This window comes from Megachile rotundata, chromosome 6 (assembly GCF_050947335.1).
Source record: "Megachile rotundata isolate GNS110a chromosome 6, iyMegRotu1, whole genome shotgun sequence".
Lineage (NCBI taxonomy): Eukaryota > Metazoa > Arthropoda > Insecta > Hymenoptera > Megachilidae > Megachile > Megachile rotundata.
In genome coordinates this window covers 10,172,105-10,187,709 of record NC_134988.1, presented here as the reverse complement: position 1 = coordinate 10,187,709, position 15,605 = coordinate 10,172,105, and the positions used below count along the sequence as shown (strand labels likewise).

The window sequence follows — 15,605 nt, the reverse complement described above, 5'->3', positions numbered from 1 at the left end:
TTTTTTAATTTTCAATGAGTAAATTTCATTTCAAAAAGTTTGTTAAAGAGATAAATTTATCTGGGACCAAAATGTTACCCAAAATTAATTTTTTTTTAACTTTTCAAATGAGTAAATTTCATCTCAAAAAGTTTGTTAAAGAGGTAAATTTATCTGAAACCTAAAATGTTACTTAAAATTAATTTTTTTTTTAATTTTCAATGAGTAAATTTCATTTCAAAAAGTTTGTTAAAGAGGTAAATTTATATGGGACCAAAATGTTACCCAAAATTAATGTTTTTTTTTTATATGTTCAAGTGAATAAATTTCATCTCAGAAGGCTTGTTAAAGAGGTAAATTTATCTGGAACCAGAATTTCACCCAAAATTAATTTTTTATATTGAAAATTTTAAAGTCGATTTTCATGTAAAAAATTCTAATAAACAGGTAAACCTATCTGGAACAAAAAATATTAGCCAAAATTAATGTTTTTTTTTTAATTTTCAAGGGGACAAATTAAATCTCAGAAGGTTTGGTAAATACATAAATCTATCTGAAACCTTGACCTAAAATTAAAATGTATCTATTAACCGACGATAATTCTGAATATTTGTGATGAAAGAAAATAATAGACAGTTTGGGATAACAGCAGTTTATTAGACATTGATATACAGTGGATAATAAGGTCAATTAGGTGGATAGGTGATGCTTGTCGTACACAACAAGATCGTTGACCAAGCAAACATCGTCACATCGTCGAGCGAATCTTTTAAACAGTCCATCTCCTTTCGTTCTTATAATCGCCAACAGAGCTTCGCGCACACGTGTACATACATATACATAATTTATATAGAATTCTCACCTATTTGTATATAGATATAAATGTATTCTCGTTTGTAATTACGTACAGTGCATAAAGGATAGATTACCTCGAAGCACTCGAGGCACTCTCTAAATCGTTAACAATCTCAATACTTTTTTTTGGAAGACGTGGGACTTTGTTGTTCTTCACCTTACATCGCCATCAACTTAGATCTACTAATTAACGATAATGAGGTCAGGGTTGTTGGCCCTGGTTTATCTGTGTGACAAATCACGAGGAAAGGAATTGACCAACGTGAATTATTACTTGTGCCAATTTCTCCATTCTGTACAACGTTGACGTAACTAGAGAACTGGGGTGAAACTGACTCATAATTATTGAAATACGAAAACAATAAAAATTTTGTGTTAATAAAAATATTTGGGTGAAATATCATTTACAAAGAGTGCAATTCTTACTATAGCTCAAAATAAAAATACGTTTTTTGTAGTGATATTTGATATTTTTAGTGAAGTCACTCACCCCAGAGGAGAGTTCTAGTTACACCAATGTGAGTGCATCTCTAATTGACAATGAAAGTGTGCAACGGTGCATAGTGTGTTAATCAAAGGTGTATAAAAACAAATAAATATTTAACGTAATTGTTCAACAACTAAATATGTAATAATATATATACTAAATTAAACTTAACAATTTATAACGGTGCATCTGGGTGCAACAAAGTGTGCCGCAAAACCATTGTAAGTGCAAATTTTTCATTCCAAAAGAAATGGGCACAAGAACGATATACAAAATCGTCGTGTCCTTTTTACATTTACATTCGCAATTAACCTTGAGTACCACGTCATATTTTAACTGTAAATAATATTGTTAAATATTTCAAATCAATCTTTGTGGAGAGGACTTTTAAGGGATAATTGTAACAAGACGTTATTGCTAATGTTATTCTGCTATTAGATATATTTCTGATCCTAGGAAGTGTTTTTTATAATTTTGACGTGGTATTCAAAGTGTCAGATCTGTTAAAGCGCGTCCTTGAATGTTTTTTAATAGAAATATATTATTCTTCGCTACTGTACTTGGGGGTGGAGTGGACTTCCTTCGTAGTTGAAGTTTGGAAACTTTCAAATTTAAGAATATGGAGAATTATTAGATTGTAAAATTTCCAAATGCTGTTACTTAAATTTTAACAATAGGAAATCTTCAAACAAGAGTAGTCAGATTCTCAAATTATGCAGTTCACAAATTATCAAATAGTCCAAAAGAATTGTAAAGGTGTGAAATACTCAAATTTTCAATTTAGCAAAATTCCTAAATCTCCAAGTCCCAACTTAGCAAAATTCCCAAGTTTACAAATCCCAATTTTGCAAAATACCCAAATCTCCAAATCCCCAACTTAGCAAAATTCCCAAATCTCCAAATACCAACTCAGCAAAACTCAAATCCCCAAATCCCCAATTTAGCAAAATTCTTAGATCCCTAAAACCCAGCTTAGCAAAATTCCAAAATCCCTAAATTTCCAACTTAGCAAAATTCCCTAATCTCCAAATACCAACTTAGCAAATTTCCCAAATCTCCAAATACCAACTTAGCAAATTTCCCAAATTTCCAAATCCCCAACTTAGCAAATTTCCCAAATCTCCAGATCCCAACTTAGCAAAATTCCAAAATCCCCTAATTTCCAACTTAGTAAAATTCCCAAATCTCCAAATCCCCAACTTAGCAAAATTCCCAAATCTCCAAATCCCAACTTAGCCAATTTCCCAAATTTCCAAATCCCCAACTTAGCAAATTTCCCAAATCTCCAGATCCCAACTTAGTAAAATTCCCAAATCTCCAAATCCCCAACTTAGCAAAATTCCCAAATCTCCAAATCCCAACTTAGCAAATTTCCCAAATTTCCAAATCCCCAACTTAGCAAATTTCCCAAATCTCCACATCCCCAACTTAGCAAAATTCCCAAATCTCCAAATCCCCAACTTAGCAAAATTCCCTAATCTCCAAATCTCCAACCTAGCAAAATTCCCAAAAACTCCAAATCTCCAAATTAGCAAAATTCCCAAATCTCCAAATCCCCACCCAGCAAAATTCCCAGAAACTCCAAATCTCCAACTTAGCAAAATTCCCAAAAACTCCAAACACCCAACTCAGCAAAACTCAAATCTCCAAATCCCAACTTATCAAAAAAAATCTCCAAATCCAAACTTAGAAGAAAGTCCACTCACCACCATACTTGTCTATTGTTAACGTTATCAATGTCATAAATCTTTCGATTCTAGAATTCGTCGAAAGTCAGCCATTCAGTCGGCAGTATACGACTGTATGTGAAAAAAAGGTACAACGCCGATAAAATTGTAGATAATCAATAACAACGGTTCAATAGAGTGTCTTCTTTTGCAGGTATCAGTATCATGGTCAGACGTTCTTCAAAAATACATATCTCGATCTCTGTCTCCCGTCAACCTTCATATCCAACGATCTCACCTTACGGAACAGGAATATTAACGCTACGAATTACACGAAAACGAAATTCCCCGTTGGCTCGTTTACCTGAATTCTACACAATATTTCTTTTTCTTCGAACGAAACTCGGCTCGGTAAAAGTCGACGGGAAAAATAGAACATAGGTAAATTCGTAGATTTACAATAAATAGATTTACGCATCTCTTATTAATATACACCTAGATATCGTTTAGTAATTACTTACGCTTAGATTCATCCTCTTTTGTTAACTCGATGAGCGTGAATCGAAATAGAGTCGTTCTTAGTGTTTCTTTCTTTATCTTTTCTTGTCGAACAGATTGCTATTTTTTCGTCGGGCGAAAATGAACAACAGAAATCATAGTTTATCGTTTATTCGATGAAAGGAGGATGACAAGCTAGCGATCAAATTGTTTGAAAAATACCGTGTCAATGTGTAACTCGTTCTTAAAACTATGAAACTAATCACTAAGAAGACGAGACTTTTCAACGAGAGTAGAAAGGTAATCGACGAACTAAATGACAACCGTTCGCACGAATACTTGAAAAAGCATGTACTTTCATGGGTTTGTGTTTTCGTATTTTAAAATCTCAACGCTAAATATATATATATATATATTTATATATATAATATACGCTTTGTTCTTCATATATTTATATCTTTTTTTCCCTTCAAATACATTTATACCTTTTCTTGCAAGTTTCCTATGTAATATATATTTATTTATATTATTAAATATTACTCTCCGTTCGGTGATAATTCAACAGTAAATAATAACGTTTGAATGCGGGCCATTCCGTTCTATACTCTTGCAAACAATCGATAACAAATATATTTAACAAAGGATTGCGTACATTGGTGACTAGAGGAGTTTTATTCTATACTCGAATTTCGATAGAAATGTTCTTTTGTACTTTGTCGTTCGTGAGAGAACGATGATCTCGAATTTGTGAAATTATTAAATTATTTTGTGAGTAATTGTGAATATTTTTGGATTGTTTTAATATGTTGGGCAGAAGTGCCCGGAGGATAGTCCACGGGCACTGGATGGGCACGGTGTTTGCAGAGATATTTGCAGACTTTTTTTATATTTTTTAATTTACAAATTTGGAAATTTGGAAATGCAGGGGTTGAGAATTTGGAGAATTGAGAACTAGGGAAATGGGTATTTTGGGGGTTGGAATTTGGGGAATTGGAAATTTGAGGGAATGAGAATATTGGAAATTGCAAATTTGGGGAATTAAAAATTTGGGAAACTTGAAATTTGGGGGATTGAGAATTTGGAGAACTGGAAATTTGGGGAGATAGAAATTTGGGGGATTGAGAATTTGGGGAATTTCTAATTTGAGGAATTTGGAATTTGGGGAATTTGGAATTTGGGGAATTTGGAATTTGGGGAATTTGGAATTTGGGGAATTTGGAATTTGGGGAATTTGGAATTTGGGGAATTTGGAATTTGGGGAACTTGGAATTTGGGGAATTTGGAATTTGGGAAATTTGGAATTTGGGAAATTTGGAATTTGGGGAATTTGGAATTTGGGGAATTTGAAATTTGGGAATTTTGGAACTTGGAGAATTTGGAATCTAGGGAATTCGGAATTTGGGAAACTTGAAATTTGGGGAACTTGGAATTTGGGGAATTTGGAATTTGGGGAATTTGGAATTCGGGGAACTTGGAATTTGGGGAACTTGAAATTTGGGGAATTTGGAATTTGGGGAATTTGGAATTTGGGGAATTTGGAATTTGAGGAATTTGGAATCTAGCGAATTTGGAATTTGGGGAAATAGAAAATTGTATAATTGAAAATTTCTAAATATCAACTTCCAAATTTCCAAATACGTTGCTCATCACTGCCAACCCACCAGATACACATTCACCTCCAATTCGAAATTTCAACAAAAATTACTCCAAATTTGAGAACCACGGTTTTCACTATTAAACATTTCACTTAAACCAACGATCGAATTCTTAAATCCCGAAACGGGTCTTGCGGGGCCAAAGAGACCAGGCTAACGCAGCTGAAACTTATCGACGAATTAAACTCAATTGAACCTAAACAAGATAGCTATCGAAGCATAACTATTATTTCACTATCGTTTACGACTCGTTGCTACTGTTTGTCATTTAACGAGAACGTGTAGCATCGAGGAATGAAAACTAGTAACATTTACGGCCGGAAGCGTCGCTAGAGCTTTGTAAGTTGACTCTTCGTTTCACGGATATGCTGTATGCTGTTCCTTACACCTAGAGAACTTACGTGCTATGAGTATCCTTTCTGATGTTCAGTAGCTGTGTTTTGTAATTATGTTGAACAAGCGTTTCTCGTAACTACGAACTGATGATGATTCGTTCACTGACTCTCTCTCTGTCTTCAATTTCAAGCTCGAAAGTTTCTTGTATAGTTCAAGGTTATATTTCACGACTCTTCTATTATAATCTCTCTACAGATTTATCTTCAAAAGAAGATTTATCTTCAAAATTGACGGCTATGGTAAATTTCGTGAATCGATGTTGACAGATTGACATTAATCTAACGAGAAAGGTATCGAACACCGATATTAATAATTAAATCACCTTTGAATACAATTAAGACTATGCAAAAATTCGCTAAATAATTCAGCACGAGATAAAAGTCTATGAAGAAACAGAAATCTTTTCATCTATTATTATTAAAATCGGTAGGATACCTTCCTCGTAACAAAGATATAATTAAAATATATCAATTACTTTATTACATTCGTACTACCGATCATCCAAAAATAAAAATAGAATAGTTTCAGAAGTAGATATGTTCATTTGAAGAAAAAGGAGAGAATCAGCTCACGTCTTAAATTATTAACCATGATTGCGATCCTCGAAATTGGCCTCCGGATTTTGTACACGTAATGAAACGCGACGCGAATATCCTGCTCGAATCTCTAATATCAGCAGGAATCACTTTCGATGCTACGTCGCGATATCAGTCGCTGATTACGCGGCTAATTAAAATAGGCAGGTTTCTTACAGGTCGTGGCCTAACCGGTCCATCTCGGCCAGCAGGAAGTCGACGTCCGCTTCCGTTACGGCGGCACTCGAGATGATGTTCCTGAAGAAGTTGGGTCGTCGATCGTCGGGTTGGTAGCCGACCATCAACGTACCTGCTTGCATCATTCGACCTTTCAAAATAGGACATATCTGCGAACATACATTTTTTTATTTATTTTAGGACTTGTCATGTTTTATTTAACCTTACAGGATTATTGTCTTAAAAATATCTTTAATACAATGCTGACAAGCTGGCTCAATAAATTGTGTGATTTTGACTGTCAATTTACAAACATGTTTTACTTAATCTTACAAGACTCTTGTGTTAAAAACATCTTTAATACACCTCTGGCAGGTTGAACCAATAATTGTATGATTTTAACTGTTAATTTACAAACATGTTTTTCCTTAACCTTATAGGATTTCTGTATCAAAAATATCTTTAATATACTTCTGACAAATTGAACAAATAATTGTATGATTTTGACTGTTAATTTACAAACATGTTTTCCTTAACCTTACAGGATTATTGTCTTAAAAATATCTTTAATACACTTCTGACAGGTTGAACCAATAATTGTATGATTTTGACTGTTAATTTACAAACATGTTTTTCCTTAACCTTATAGGACTTCTGTATCAAAAATATCTTTAATATACTTCTGACAGGTTGAGTCAATAATTGTATGATTTTGACTATCAATTTACAAACATGTTTTTCCTTAATCTTACAGGACTTCTGTATCAAAAATATCTCTACTAAACTTCTGACAAGTAGAACCAATAATTGTCTGATTTTAATTATCAACTTAGACACATATGGTTACATTAAGAATTTCTTATTAATCATATACAAGAGGTACAAGCTTCATTGGAGTATAATAAATGTATCCATAAATGTTAATAATTTGTGGGTATACATTAACTGACAGTATACATATCTTGCTATTATAATATCAACATATATATTGATTTATGAAGTCTATGAAGTCTATCTAAGTCAGTAGGAAAGTTTTAGTGTCATAAAGTGAATCTCACATCTGCTATGATTTTGATCCTCTCAGCGGTGTGTGGCATATTCCTAACGCGCGTTGGCAGGTACCAGAAGCAAACGTTCACCATTTCAGGTTCAAGTATCAAGTAATACTTGTCAGGCATCTGCTTAATCCGCCTGACCATGTACTCTGAAAGTTCCATTAATCGATCCATGTGCTTCTCGAAACCTTCTGTTCCCTGGAACACAGAAGCAACCCTTGTGATATAAATGGTACCCATCAAAATATCATCACTTGATCCTCCAAATATTTCAGTTTCTTCAGCATGATCTTCTCAATGTCAAAAAAAAAGAAATGACCTCATTTATAATATTAAAAAGAATTTATAATATTAAAAAGCAATGATAATATATGATCTTTGAACTCAGAAAGAAACATTCACATATGTGAAAGAAAATAAACATCCATATATGTGAAATATCCAATGACATTAGAAATTAAACATCCACATATGTGTCACATTCAATGAAATTGGAAATTGAACATCCAAATATGTGTCACATCCAATGACATTAGAAATTAAACATCCACATATGTGTCACATCCAATGAAATTAGAAATTAAACATCCACATATGTGCCACATTCAATGAAATTAGAATTTAAACATCCACATATGTGTCACATCCAATGAAATTAGAAATTGAACATCCAAATATGTGTCACATCCAATGACATTAGAAATTAAACATCCACATATGTGTCACATCCAGTGACATTAGTAATTAAACATTCGCATATGTGTCACATCAAATGACATTAGAAATTAAACATCCACCCAGTAAAACTTTCAGAATCAAATCAGTAAAACTTTCAAATTGAAATATGAATTGACTCTTCAGAAATACAAATCAATACCAACTGAGGTTATTTACCTTAGCCCGCCATTGCAACCAGAGTTTAAAGATGTCATTATGACGTCCGCATTGAATCACCTTATCACCAGTGTCGTATTTAACATCGTACAACTTGTCTGTCATGAACAAATACTCAGCGGACATTTGGTTGCAGCTAATCAACAGGCCCTGCAAAATAAAGAGGCGGATGCATCGAGGGGTAGAAACATCGCGTCTGGTTTGTCTGCCTCTTTTTTTTTCCATCTCCGTTCTACGGATCACAATGAGCGTTTTCGAGTCATGTTCGGAAAGTTTCTGATTGACAGGCGCGAAAAGGAACAAACAAAGCAGAGAGATACGCGGCCAGGTCGATATGGACGAGCTCAACTCATGCGCAGAAAGAGGGAAACTGAGGGATATTGAATTTACAAAATGGCGACTGAAACTCAACCGCCCTTCCGTGCGCCATTGTCCTCTCACGAATCGCCGATTCTTCGCGTCTTGCGTCGTAAAAGTTAATTGGAAGCCTGGAACCTAACCCTTCCGAAGGGTGTGCAATAAATTGAAAGCCCAAAACAATTTCCCTCCTTTTGCAAAAATATAATAAATATATTTCAAGTTCAGAATGTATTGGATTTTAATGTCGTTACTGTTGTAAAATATTGAATATTAGAAGGAAGTTCATATGTCAACTTTAATTTAAATTAAAATTAATTTAAGATAAAATTATCTTCTCTCAACGATGAATTTCTCAGTTAACCTTAACTTGAAAATCTTTCAATGTATTTTCATTTCAACTTATTTACTATAAAAATATTGTCACCGAATTTTCTTTGTACAGAAAGAAAGTAACGATAACGGAGAAAGAAGTGTGTACAACCCCCGTCAAAACGTTTGGCGGCAGCCGGTGCACGGAATTTTAATATCCGAAAGGGAAGTTCTGAGTTAGCAATAACCAGGCGAACGTGGAGGGGCAAACCCTCGGGCAAACCGTCGTGGTACGGTTGGTAACATATGTTATCTCTTAGTTTAATTAAATTCCTGCAGTGCTGCGTTCCGACGTGTACGTTTACCCCTCGGAATGCAGCCACTGTTGTGTCATCACCCTTCCAGGAGATCGGAATTTCGCTTGGACCACGATCTTGGTCCGTCGATAATGTTTAACACGGTGGACGTGAAAAATTCTGAACAAGACTCGAATAATTTCTCATAATTTTACTTTTGCATAATTTAAAATGCAATTTTTCTGACTTACGTCCTCCTTGAAGTGAATGGTCGAGCACTGAAGCAACGCACCCATGAGTTTGTGTGGATTCCAGGTCACGGAGTCCGCTCTGTGAACATTACCCCAGCTATGTAATTTTGGAAACTATTAGTCTGAAGAAAATTATTGTCCGAATATTGCAAGGATAACTTGTTGCTAGGAATTAGAAGCGTTGGTAAATTTTATTGAACTTGTCAATTTTGTCAAAGATGGCTGAAAAAAGGCAAGTGCTCAGCTGGTTGTCAAACGGTTATCGACTCCCACGGGGACCAATGGGGGATAAAATATGAGTTATCTTCCCTTGGTGCCGTATGGGGTCCATCAATTCGAGAGGACTATTAATATAGCCACGGGATTGGATTTAACCCTCTAGGAGACACACCCTTGCGGTAAAAAAGCCCTTAACCCTTCTTAATCCTTGCTGGCACGAAACGTGAGAAGCTGCGTGATACTTGACGCTAATTTCCTATGCACTCGTTCAACAAGTGCTCGTTCCTATCACGTGCAAGGTGAGGCGTTTCTGAACATCTTTTTGGGGGTAGTTAGACAATTTTACATTTTTAACTTCTGTAATCTTAATTTGATCGATGCATTTGAATAGAGTTATGTTACTTTCAAGTGCTCTGTTTGAAATATTCGTCTAGTTAAATGTAGGTGAATTTGAATTGTGCAAGGTGAAGAATTTCTGAACATCTTTTTAGGGGTGGTTTGTCTATTATACAATTTTAAATTTGTAACTTCTGTGACCTTAATTTGATCGATGTCTGCATTTGATTTGGTAAGAGTTACTTTCAATGTAACTTTTTAAATGTTACTTTCAAGTGCTCTGTTTGTATTCCTCCAGTTCAATGTATGTAAATTTGAATTGTGCAAGGTGAAGCATTTCTCAACATTTTCTTAAGGGTAGTTTGTCTATTACACAACTTTAAATTTGTAACTTCTGTGACCTTACTTTTATCGATGTCTGCATTTAATTTGAAAAGAGTTACTTTCAATGTAACTTTCAAAATGTTATTTCTAAGTGCACTGTTTGAAATGTTCGTCCACAAAAATTTAGGTGTAGAATTTGAATTGTGCAAGGAAGTATTTGAACAAATGTTTGAAGTACTAATACAGAAATTAAAATTTGAAGCGTACTTACAATAACAGAAATTATACTACCAACTTTTCACCAGGTTCATAAACTGCGTAAGTAGATTCAGACACATGTGGGCAGACACGTTACATGCGTTTGCTTCGTGACAAACGTTATCGATACTTGGCAAGTGACACATATATCGTGACAGTGTACCTCGCTGTGGATGAAGCGAGGGTCCTCGAAACAGTCAGGAAAAGAGATTCGTGTCGGCGACAGGCGTTTGCCATTAGTCACTCTTCTGCATCCTCTTCAGGGTTTGTCGCTGTATGAACACTTGTGTCGCCAGATTTAATGTGCTCAGTTACGTTTTTACAGACATAATGCAACAGTAGAAAACTTACAATTGCATTCGAGGTGTCAGAGCTATATGTACTTAAGCTACATATTATAACGGTTAGGTTAGCTACATAACATAACGTGTCACATTGTGTAGAATAATGACTACGGTGGTGTTAATTTAGCTGATAAAATACAGCTTGTTTTCACGAAACAGGGGATTAGCCTTGATTTTCTATTAGTTAAAAAACGCGAGCGCTATGCATAATGTCCGAACATAAAGCTCAGAGTGATTAATGCGATTCGCAGCTGGGGCTGGCGCGTGCACCCCTCCGTTCACTCTTAAATTCGTCGTAGGTGCCAAGCCCAAAAGCCGCGCAATATATATTACGGGGGTTGCTAATTATCCTCGAAAGTAGAAGTGGAACTTACTGCTTTAAAACCGATATCATGATAAAGAATCTAGTGGAGGTACATTGATTCCACCTAACAAGGTATACAATGTATTAACACTAAACCTACCGGCATATAATGTCTACTCAATTTGAAATTAAAAATGAATAAACAAACGACGAAATATAAATTAGTACACACACTTATTCTTCATCTTAATGAAAATCAATTCTGATTTCAAAAAATATATTTTAACAAAATGTGTTCCTTATAATAAAACACTTGTGGAGCGGTTAGGTAGTTTTAGTGTTAAAGAAGTAACACAGAATCTTCTCAGAATCACGTCAATCATCGAAGTAAAACGGAATAATCAAGAATAGTGATTCGTAGAAAACAGAAACGCAAAGTTGCGTGCGACAAAGCAGCGGAATGCAGAGAAGGGAAACATTCAACTTCCGACTTGCAGACCTTGCTCGTTCCGGCCCACCTTTTACGCGTAATCATTTCTGACTTTGTCGCGACGTTCTCTCTTTCTGCTTTTCGTCTCCGTTGCTCCTTTCTCGAGCCTATACACTGTTTGAAGGAGGAATACAGAGGTTGGGGAGGACAGAGTACAGACAACGAGAGAATGAGGGAAGCTGTTCCCTTTGTACGAGTTTAATCCAGCATTGTCGAGGCACGGTCTTTTATTTCAGGCCCGCGGAAGGCACGGAACGATGCGGCGCCGCGTCGATATATAAAGAGGAGAGTTCTGTTCTGCAAATGCGCTCCAGGGAACTGATCCAGCTGTTGCTCGTCCTTCGGACTTTTCGTTTGCCATTTTAATCAAGACCTTCAGGAAGGAAGTCCTCGCGAGGTACAGTCTCTGCTGGGATCACCATATTCTCTCATTTTTGGAACTCGAAAATTCATGGACCAGACTGGGAATTCTCTGGATTCTGATTTGGAAGCTTTTGAATGTAGAAGCTAATTTAGCAATGATATGAGAAGAAGGCAGCTATTGAATTAGCTGTTGGCAATGAATATTAAGGAACATTCACAGTGGACTAACAAAAGGAATATTAGGAACACTTCATCAAAGTTGGGCTAATAATTGGAGTAATCGAAGTCCTAACAAAATCAAACACAATAAAAATTTCATCAAAGTCATAGATCATTGTAATGGATATAATAAAATGATGTAGAGAAGAAAAACGAAGAATAATTTCATTAATATCACTCTTGCAATAATACAAAGTATGAGGTATTGAATGTATAATTAAAACTAACTCCAAAACCTTCATTCTCCATAAAAGACAGGTATCAGACTTGTAGCAATAATACAAAGTAATAGCATGAGGTACTGAAAGTATAAAACTATCTCCAAAACCTTCATCCTCTATAAAACACACATATCAAGATCTGTAGCAATAATTCAAAGTAATAGCATGAGATATTGAAAGTATAATTAAAACTAAGTCCAAAACCTTCATCCCCTATAAAACACACATATCAGACCTATACTAACAATTCAAAGTAATATCATCAGACACTGAAAGTATAAAACTACCTCCAAAACCTTCACCTTCCATAAAAGCCTCGTACCTCAAAAAACAAAAATAAAGACACATCCTTGACTCCACAAAAAGCCTTCAACTGTCATGCCTTCAAAAAGCCTGTACGCTCGAATAGGGAAGCAAGCTATTCATTCGAAATCACACATAGATTATTAATATTCAGCATCAGCTACTTCAAACGAATTTCGTGAGGCGGAAAAGCAGCGAGGGCACTCGATATGCGACTTTTCCCTAGAAAATCATTTTCCTAGGCCTCGTGCCACTTTTTTTCGGGTCAGGGACTGTCTGTCGCTGAATGAAGGGAGCAGATGCGGCCGGATGCAAATCGTGGATTAATCTCGCCAACCCCATCCGAACTACGCTCGAATCGGCCTATCCCTGACCCCCATTGCAACGAGGGGTCGAGCATCGCTCTTGCGGACGTGTATGCGAAAGTTCGCATGTGCCTACGACAGGAGTCACTCCTTTCTTTCGAGAACCCCTCGATTTTACGGATTACGACACTGGCCACGAATAGCCTACAGGTATCCTCTTTTCGCATCAATCAATCAAGGTTTCGCCTGTCTAATTTCAGAGTTCTGTGTGGAGGATGTGGAGAGGATTCTTTTGTGGTGGATAGGTTGACTTCTTTGTGTAATAGGGAGTACAGAAGATTTTTTAAATTTAGTTTTGAGATATTGGAGTTTTGGGACTTTGGGAGTTTGGGAATTTGGGTGAGTAGCAATTTGGGAGTTTGGGAATTTGGGTGAGTGGGAATTTGGGAGATGGGGCATTTGGGAGAGTGAGAATTTGAGAGATTGGGAGGTTGGGAATTTGGGAATTTGAGAGCTTGGGAATTTGGGTGAGTGGGAATTTGGAAGATGGGGCATTTGGGAGAGTGAGAGTTTGAGAGATTGGGAATTCGAGAGATTGGAAATTTGAGAGATTGGAAATTTGAGAGATCGGAAATTGGAGAGATTGAGAGGTTGGGAATTTGGGAATTTGGGAGTTTGGGAATTTGGAAGAGTGGGAATTCGGGAGAGTGAGAATTTGAGAGATTGGGAATTTGAGAGATCGGAAATTTGAAAGATTGGGAGGTTAGGAATTTGGGAATTTGGGAGTTTGGGATTTTGGGTGAGTGGGAATTTGGGAGAGTGAGAATTTGAGAGATTGGGACTTTGAGAGATAGGAAATTTGAGAGATTGGGAGTTTGGGAATTTGGGAATTCGGGAGCTTGGAAATTTGGGGATTTGGTCCTTTCAAAATTTTGGACATTGGTAAGTTGAAATTTTTGGACTTTAGAAATTCTAGACTTAGGAAAGAGAATTTTGCACATCAGAAAATTGAAATTTTGGGACGTTGAGAATCACAAACTTTGATAATTAGCAACTTCGAAAATTGTAGAATTTGATAATTGTGGATTTCAGAATTGTAAGAGTAGTTTAAGGACTTCTAAAAACAGAATTGATAATCTAGAAGCCCTCGCCGTTTCTATAAATTTGAAATTCTGAGAAGGCTTCATGAGATTCAGAACTCAGGAACTTTGACTTTGCGTCTAAAAATTTTAGAACCAATCATAACGCCGTCACAAAATTTTTTACGAGTTCCTCCATAAAAAGCACTTTCTATTCTCATGCAAAATAATTGTTCGAAAATGCCTCCCCAGCTTGGTAATATCGATTTTGCCCTTCATAAACACAGCTCTAAGACTGCAGGTTGAACCTGCTGCGTGTGTCTGTGTCTTCTTTCTGAGTGACTCCATCAAACTAAGCCTCAATAAACTATAAAGTGCGAGGATTAAGGCACCCCTCTGGAAAGCACATGTGGAGGTGTTTCTCGTTGATCGGAAAAAGACCCATCAACTGAGAGGAGCAATTTAGGGGTGAACGTGATGCTTTCAGCTGAGATTGTTTATAGAAATTTTGTATTTTGTTGCACTCACCGTTCGATGCCGGTCAATCTGGGATGTCTGTATTTTCTTGAGAGAAGCAGTCCACCACCCCAAGCCGCCTGCAAAACGAATTTGTTCTCTTGATTTATCTCTTTAAAAATTTAGGGTGCACTTAAACTGTGAAGTAGATTAACAAGCTAGTCTATAACTTTAATTTTTTGAAACAGATTCAACTGTATACGTCATCAATAAAATATTAAGCAAAAGATGATACAATTTTAACCCCTTGTCGTACTTTGACCAGTTCCATTCGTGACGCACTCAGAGCTCAAATATAACAAATTTTATTAAAATTGTTAATACTCTTCAACTCAAAATTTAGGTGCAACTATAATTTGCATTATTGAAGATCGCTGAATATAAAATATTCACGACACTTTAATTTTTATTGTTTGTTTAAACATTATGAGTAGTTAGTTTCGACCGACGCATCTGACAAATTTTACGGCAAGAGGTTAAACCTAACCTTAAAAAAATGTGTGTTCATCGAGTGATTTTATTTGGTGTACTCCATGTTAAAGACAGCAGTTGACTCGTAAATCCGAGATTTTCCGAAATTTCCCTCAATTTACCCCGTGATACCTCTACACCCTCGACATGACGATTCCCACATTTATTATTTAAGTTAAGGCTCTTACGTGTTTGGCATTTATCGTCCGAACGGTGAAGCGATTTGAATAAGCTGTCTGGCTAAGTGGAAATCTCTGTCCCTTCCTAACTTTCAATCGCTTTCGTTTTTGTATTTTTCGTTCGATTAAAACAAGAGTGTTTTCAATAACAGTAATTATTGTGAAATCTGATCAGTGAAAAAATAAGTGAATCGTTCCTTGTTAAAACATTAGAGAACAT

The 15,605-nt window shown here is 35.9% G+C and overlaps 1 protein-coding gene across 3 annotated transcripts in view; it reads right to left on the bottom strand.

Annotated features, from left to right (window-relative positions):
* Positions 1–615: 615 nt before the first annotated feature.
* Positions 616–15,605, bottom strand: part of Gad1 (glutamate decarboxylase) — a 31,527-nt gene continuing 16,537 nt past the window's right edge. For 2 of the 3 annotated variants that reach the window (XM_003703189.3, XM_076532325.1), the window contains 5 exons: positions 14,748–14,815; positions 9,455–9,533; positions 8,239–8,388; positions 7,348–7,542; positions 616–6,459 (listed from right to left, as the gene is read on the bottom strand). In XM_003703189.3, coding sequence (XP_003703237.1) covers positions 6,286–6,459; positions 7,348–7,542; positions 8,239–8,388; positions 9,455–9,533; positions 14,748–14,815 — 666 coding nt within the window. In that variant the 3' untranslated portion in view covers positions 616–6,285. The remainder of the gene's footprint in view (positions 6,460–7,347; positions 7,543–8,238; positions 8,389–9,454; positions 9,534–14,747; positions 14,816–15,605) is intronic. The other variant, XR_013038331.1, reaches the window with a different exon arrangement.